The sequence below is a fragment of the Solanum dulcamara genome, chromosome 10, assembly GCF_947179165.1.
Source record: "Solanum dulcamara chromosome 10, daSolDulc1.2, whole genome shotgun sequence".
NCBI lineage: Eukaryota > Viridiplantae > Streptophyta > Magnoliopsida > Solanales > Solanaceae > Solanum > Solanum dulcamara.
Window position 1 is genome coordinate 73,957,325 of NC_077246.1, and position 7,355 is coordinate 73,964,679.

The following is a 7,355-nucleotide window of genomic DNA, read 5'->3' on the forward strand; positions in this document are numbered from 1 at the left end:
TATAAATATTTAATTAACGGAGAAATAAAAAAGAGCCAAAATTTCAGGTGATTAATTAGAGATGCTCCAGTGTATTGCAACTGTCCATTGACTTCTTACGTAATATCGTTATCATTATTAAGGAATGGGCCATAACTAATTATTTCTCTTGAATTTTGGCATTTTGCATTTTCCACTTGGTTCATAATAAGGCAAGAAGATTAGTAGCCACCGACAATAAATGATGCAGACAAGTTTTCCCAGTTTGTTAAGTATATTGTAATTGCACTAGAAAAAAACCATCTAAATGTTATCATAATCGAGTCGTGTCGGATTCTTCAAAAAATGTATGGATTCAAGAACCTATGTTGGCATTATTGGAGAGTCCAAGCGACACAAGCGACATAAGTTGAGACTAAATAACTTACTGCAACATGTACCTACTAAGAATAGGTAAAACTCCACAAATATATACAATATACTTTTTGCACCTAGACATATCCATATACAATATACTAGTAATAACAGAGAACCCTCAGTTAAAACAGTGAAGCATGAACATGGCCAATATAATGCAAGAGCTGCATTCAAGGGCAGCAGCCGGGGCAACGAATTAATCCATTTTCATTGCAACGTGGACACCTCATCGACTTCCCTTCCTCCTCTTGAACAATTTTTGGCTTCCATTGCAACGTGGACACCTCATCGACTTCCCTTCCTCCTCTTGAACAATTTTTGGCTTCCATTGCAACCAGGACATGGTACAAACCTCACCTCACCACAACTTTGACAAGTGATATCATCAATCATAACAGGGAACCCTTCCAAAAGCTTAGCCAATTCTCCAGTATCACCAAGTTGTTTAATCTCTTCTAAACCACCAATGTACTTCCCTCTTATAAACAACTGAGGCAAGCTCAGTGTTTTACCTTCCAAAACACCTTGTAACTCTTTTCTATACGATGAATCCATAGAGATATCCCTTTCGTCTACACATATCCGAAGCCCTTTAAAGATCATACGCGTGGAGCAGCAATCTTCATAAGTCTTCCTGATTCCCCTCAGACTAGTAAAATACAGAACAATCCTATCTTCAGTACCCTTTAAGTAGATATCAGTATTAGCCAACAATGAGCTCAAAGAACTTGAACTATCATCTGATGACTCCACAAACCTAACTATTTTCAAATCATGATGCCCATATCGCTTGGAAGAGTACAATGCTTTTCTATAACTTAAAGCTAAATTAGGATCCATTTTCGCCAACAATGATTCCTCAGACAAATGCTTCCACAATGGCTTCGTATCTGGATGTTCAACAATCTCATTAGACTTCACAAATTCTTTCTGAATATCATAAACCATACGAAAATCTAAGTCATCAAGGCCTTCCATGAGCTCCCAAGTGTTGATTGCTGCATCAGGAGATAAAGGGTCACCTTCACATGTGGTGGGGTTGTCTGGAACTCGGGGATCAAGCGATCCATAGGTAGAGGAAGTGAGTGAAACTAAATGATTGGAGTCCCCTTTACAAAGAGGTGGATAGTGAATTGGAGGTGTCGGTAGGAAGAGTGTTGTTGAAACTGGAATTGAAGAAGAATATGGGGACTGCGAATGTGAGTTTGATATATCTCTGGTAATAAAGTCATGATAGTAACGAGAAACAGAGCAACCCATTAATGGAAACACCAAAAAGATTGAATCTTTCTTCAAATACACCACGAAAAATCTAGTCTTTGACAAGTATTGAAAATGATGCATAGTATTGGGAAAAAAAGTGAAATAAATGGAAGTGAGAAAAGCTGGTTTATATAAATTGGGAAAATGCAAGGGTGACAGCCTACCACTTGTGCTGTGGATAAATACATCCCTCCACCTTTAATAAGATGTCTCGGGTTCAAACTATGGATATATGAAAAAACAAAAAATAAATGCTCGACAATGATCTAGATTATAAGCAAATATCAGTGGGCATAGTTGACTGGTTCATATAAATTACATCATAATTTGACACACTCCACATCCAAGAAGCTAGCTAGAGAACTAGAACATAAAAGTACACAACTTCTTGAATACATCAATACAAAGTAAGTTTCCTATTATTTAGAAAACAATACCCCCTTTTTATCAGCTAGAAGCAAACTACATTATTTTTCACCTATGTTGGTCGGACTGCACTAAATTTAGAGGAACCAATAGGTACCTGTTGACATTTTTTAAGAGTCCGAGCAATATAGTCTTCACAAAGATTATAACCTAATTAACAAGTAATTTCAAGACACGGGTAATCAGTGTAACCAACAACTGGATCAGACCTATAGAAAGTGCTCCTATCATGTTTGTTCAACGGTGCATTCAGTTCAAAACGTTTGGGCAAATCAGGATTTGACAAAAACAAACGTCCAAATGAGACCAAATCAGCATAACTTTCAGCAATTGCTTTATCTCCCTCAGTTTTATTGTAGCCACCAGAAGCAATAAGTGTCCCCTCAAAAACCTTTCTAATTGATTTGAGGCAACGAGGTTCGTCCCTTGGCTCGAACACATGTAAATATAAAACTCCGAGCTTAGTGAGTTCACTAGCCAAATAAGTCGATAGAGCTTATGGGTTCGAGTCTTTTTTTCCGTACACTTCGGAAAACAGAGAGAGTTTTATGCCAACTTGTCTGCTCCGATTTCTTCCACAACTGTTCCTATAATTTCGAGAGCAAGTCTACAACGGTTCTCAATGCTTCCACCATATTCATCGGTCCTATCATTGACTTGATCGTTCAAGAATTGATCGATTATGTAGCTGTTTGCAGAGTTGATCTCCACTCCATCAAATCTTTCAATTTGAGGAACAACGACATGTTAATTAAGTGATCGTTTATCAAGTAAAAGTTGTGCAATGTTGTAATGTTGTGTTAAATTGATGGACACATTACCTGCTTCAATGGCATTGTGGGCTGCAATTCTAAAATCGTTGACAATGAGAGGGAGTTCATTAGCTTTTAGTTGCTTTGGTGTTGGTCTGAAATACTCACCATCGTTAGGTACTAAACATCGTAAAGAACAAAATACAAGAGCATTCATTATTGTTCTTCCATTAGTAACATTTATCAAAAGAATGGATCATGAACATAACTCAATCAAAAAAATAAGCTAGCTAGCAAAGGCAGAACAATAAAAGCTAGCTAGCTCGAGAGACAAGGATTGCCCAAGTCCATATAAAGAGGCTAGGCCAAATTACCCTCAGCAAAAGTGAGAATCTAGCTAGCAATATATCAGATCCAAGTTAATTATATGAACTTATTACCTGCATTCCAAGCTATAAGGAAATTGTTGAGACTTGAATCGGATAGTCGCCCTGGATGCCAAAGTTGACAAAAAAAGACACCACCTTTGCCATGAACAGAGACAACAATGGGCTTCCATGCCTCTGCTTGATCTTCAGTCCAAATTCCAGGCATATTCGGGGACCTTTAAATACAACAATAATTAAAATCTCAATCTCAATATACATAGTTAGGGTCGGCTTTATGAATTATAAGTAGGTACTTCTTTTCGTCTGAACAAATTTTATTTCAAATTTCAAGAATTTGGAGTTCTCTAACACTATATTTTGTTCACTATATTTAGTGACTTACAAATTTCTACAGACAGCATCTGTAATAAAAACGTTTAAGATATAAAGATTTTCATAAACAGAAAAACATATACAGAGAAATTTAAACTCTTTACCCATTGGAGATGTCAGAAGCACTAGTTGATTCAGAAATCAGAAAGCCTCCCTTTGTGGCTCTTTGAGCATAATATTCAATAGCATGTGGCTGTGGAGTATTATTGTATGATCTGTTCCTTGTCATTGGTGGCATCACTACTCTGCATATCACAACATAATACAATATATGCTTCAGTTTCTCAATCATGCAAAAGGAAAAAGTACACGATAAACCAAGAAGTATTTGTTGTTGTTGTTACCACCACGGAATGTGGTGAGATGGATGGGATCCCTGCAGCATTAACCAAAGTTCTCAGGTTTGAGGGAGATCCTAATCCTTCTCCCTTTAATGGCCCCCACATGGCACCAATACTGAATTAGTTTGGCCAGTGGGTTCCGAATACCATATGGTTATAAAAACAAGAACTAAACAGTACCTATGAGACAGCTCAAAACTCCCCATTTTGTAAGGAGTAAGGAGAGGAACTGAGGTGGAGTTTGATGCCATCTCTGAATGATCTTCTCTTTTCTTATTTGCTTCAGAAAACTAGCTGCTACGTATCCAAATTCATATACAAGTTATGCCAATTTTTAAATAGGTATTCTCACTAATAATTATGCTAACTTGAAGGGGCAGCTAACTTTATAGTTTATACTACTATTTATGATGGCATTTTTAGTATAAATTTGTATCATGACTTCTACAACTTGGATTTAAAAATGACCTTGTAAGACAAATTGGTAACACTGCTGAATAATTCAAGAAGTGGGTCCAATAAGGCGTCCCTATTACAAAATCCAACTCATCCACTAATATTTTCTTTAATTTTTTTAGTAAATATTAATAAATAAGTTTTGGTTATCCAAAGGAGGTACAAAAGCATGAGTTCTAAAGTCCAAGCTAGTAAAATAATTATCACACAGATAATGATAGATGAAATATTAATGCAAGTTGAAAATAAAATTAAATATGACCAATCAACTTGACATTTGACCTTGGTGCCTTGTATGGAGGGGGGTCTACTGTACTTACCAGTAGGTATGATTAAACTCAAGAGCGGGTACTTAAGGAAAAGGTCCTTATCTTACTACTAGAACCTTCATTTCACGAGGGAGTCCAGGCACGAGCCTACCTTGTAAGAAACCAAAAAATGGGGTACCAGCATACCATATAGGGAATCATATAATTAAAATAACATTTGTAAACAACAGTAATAGGAGAAGAACATTTGTAGTGATAATCATAACATGAACAGGAAAAGAAGAGGGGGGAACAAAAACTTAGTAGATAATAGGACAATCTTCTACCTCTGAAGAATCATCTATTGGTGGACAACCAGTCCTTTTCATTTTCATATGAAGGTTTCCAAGTAATGAGTGAATAACCTCAGTTTCATAATGAGATGTATCACCAACTAAAAATACATGAACTATGTTCTTTACTTCTATCCAGCTACAACCTGGTTGCTTCTTCAATCCTCTGTCCTTCATTTGTGTCCTCAGCTTTGCAGCTTCTTTCCACCTTCCATTCGAAGCACACAATTTTGACAATGACAAATAGGTTCCCGAACTTTTTTCTTCGATCCCTAAGAGTTTAATTGCAGCCAATTTTCCTGTTTCTGAATCTCCATGAAGATTACAGCTCGAAAGAAGAGCTCCCCAAATGAACGCTGATTCTGCTCTTGGAAGCCGTTCAATAATATCCAAGGCCTCTTTGAGTTTTCCTGCTCGACCGCAGAGATCTACAAGGCATGTATAATGGTCCTCTCTCAATTTTATGGAATCTTCTCTACAAAGCTCATCGAAGTACTTTAACCCTTCCTCCACCAAACCTGAGTGGCTGCAGGCAGCAAGCAATCCCACGTAAGTCACATCGTTTGGTTTGAATCCCAGTTGCAGCATTTCTTTGAAGAGATTGATTGCATCCCTTCCAAAACCATGGTGAGTATATGCTGCAATCATAACATTCCAAGAGATCAGATCTCTCTGGCCTCTCAAGCCATCATCAAATATTTTCCTTGCAGTTGCTACATCTCCACATTTTGAATACATGTTTATAAGTGCTGATATGACCACTTCATTCTTCTGATATATTGTTTTGTTAATTACTTGGTGAATTAGCATTCCCTCACTAAGACCGGCTAATTCACTGCAAGCACCCAAAACACTCACAAAAGTCCCTTCATTTGGTTTCACCCAACCATCCATTTGCATGTCACAGAAATTTCTTAGTGCTTCTTCACTTTTCCCCTCTAGCACGTAGCCATTAATCATTATTGACCAAGAAACCACATCTCTCTGCCTCATTTTATCAAACAATATTCTAGCTCTGATGAGTTCCCCATTTTGAATGAAGCCCATGATCATTGTATTCCACGAAGATATGGTCTTTTCTGGCATCATCTCAAACAGTTCAAACGCTTTGTCAAGTCTCGAGTTTTGTGTATACCCAGTGATCATTGCATTCCAGCAAACCACATTGCGTTCAGGAGTCCTATTAAAAAGTGTTCTAGCCTCGTCGACTCTCCCATTTTTTGACAACCCTGCTATCATTGTAGTCCAAGACACCACATTCTTCTCAGGCATCTGATCAAAAAGCACTCTTGCCTCGTTGATTCGCCCATTCCGAGCCAATCCTGCTATAACCATGTTCCAAGAAACCACATTTCTCTCCCCCATCTTCCAGAACAATTCCAAACCCTTATCAATTCTACCATTTCTTGCATACCCATCAATCAAACTATTCCATGAAACCACATTCTTCTCAGGCATTTCATTGAAAAGCATCTCAGCCTCAAGAATCCGATTCGTCCTCGCGTACGCAGCAAGCATAGCTGTCCAAGTAACAACATCTCTCTTTGCATCATTCCTTCCAAACAATTCCCTTGCTTTATCAATCTTCCCACATCTTATATAACCTGAAATCATCGCTGTCCATGACACCACATCTGGTTCCGACATTTTATCAAACAGCTTCCTAGCTTCATCAACCTGACCCTCTTTGCTTAGCTTGGAAATAATCCTATTTGACCTGGAAATATCTTGGTTACATGTGTAGTCTAATCTGGGAAGTAAAGAATAATGCTTTATGGGTTGACTGATGAAGTGAAGTTTAGTTTGAAGGTTAAAGGCTGATTTGCAGAAACTGAAAAAATGTCTAAGCTTTACTGGAGCAAGAAACAGCTTCAACATCTCAAGCCTTGGCACATTGCAGACTATTAGATCAATTGGCTAATGCAAAATATAAGCTAGCTCTAGAGTTCTGAAGTTCAAGGCCTAGGTATAAAGTCCTTTTGTTTGTTAGTGTGTGCTTTGCCTCGGAAATTTTCTAGCGCGAATCCAAATTTACGGAGATAATAAGTCGAGGCTAGTTAGCCCTCATAAAATCCAACATTAGTAATGATGTGGTTTGTTACCTTATTGATACTTGCATAAAATCAGCTTTACAATATGCTACATTACACTGTCAGATTGTCATTTTGTTGCCCATTTGAATTTATTCAGCATCTTTTACTCCAGTCGAATTCACATTTAATAAAGAATGTAATACTTTTAAAATTTGTGGTTTTAAATAATATCATAACACTTTTGCGGCTATACAACTTCTGGTGGTATTAAACATGTTACATAGCAGTTGTATGACTATCAAAGCTTCTCATTAATGATATATCGT

At 37.4% G+C, this 7,355-nt stretch overlaps 2 protein-coding genes and 1 pseudogene across 2 annotated transcripts; all 3 read right to left on the minus strand.

Moving 5' to 3' along the window:
* Positions 1 to 246: 246 nt before the first annotated feature.
* On the minus strand, positions 247 to 2,801 carry LOC129904986 (uncharacterized protein At3g28850-like). The gene is made up of 2 exons (XM_055980395.1): positions 681 to 2,801; positions 247 to 621 (listed from the first exon to the last, which is right to left on the minus strand). Exon 1 carries the CDS (start codon positions 1,738 to 1,740, stop codon positions 682 to 684), a length of 1,059 nt encoding a protein of 352 aa, XP_055836370.1. The 5' UTR covers positions 1,741 to 2,801; the 3' UTR covers positions 247 to 621; position 681.
* On the minus strand, positions 1,912 to 3,431 carry LOC129869978 (12-oxophytodienoate reductase-like protein; annotated as a pseudogene).
* Positions 3,353 to 7,218, minus strand: LOC129904985 (pentatricopeptide repeat-containing protein At2g35030, mitochondrial-like). Its single transcript, XM_055980394.1, has 3 exons — positions 4,991 to 7,218; positions 3,703 to 3,843; positions 3,353 to 3,441 (listed from the first exon to the last, which is right to left on the minus strand). The coding sequence occupies exons 1-2, from the start codon at positions 6,872 to 6,874 to the stop codon at positions 3,802 to 3,804; spliced, it is 1,926 nt and encodes a 641-aa protein (XP_055836369.1). The 5' UTR covers positions 6,875 to 7,218; the 3' UTR covers positions 3,353 to 3,441; positions 3,703 to 3,801.
* Between the last annotated feature and the right edge of the window lie 137 nt (positions 7,219 to 7,355).

Excerpts from the sequence above, each read along its gene's own strand:
- LOC129904986 (XM_055980395.1), bottom strand. The coding sequence starts at position 1,740 with ATGCATCATTTTCAATACTTGTCAAAGACTAGATTTTTCGTGGTGTAT.
- LOC129904985 (XM_055980394.1), bottom strand. The coding sequence starts at position 6,874 with ATGTTGAAGCTGTTTCTTGCTCCAGTAAAGCTTAGACATTTTTTCAGT. Across the intron at positions 3,844-4,990 it reads CAATAGATGATTCTTCAGAG|AGTAGTGATGCCACCAATGA; the intron begins GTAGAAGATTGT and ends TGTGATATGCAG.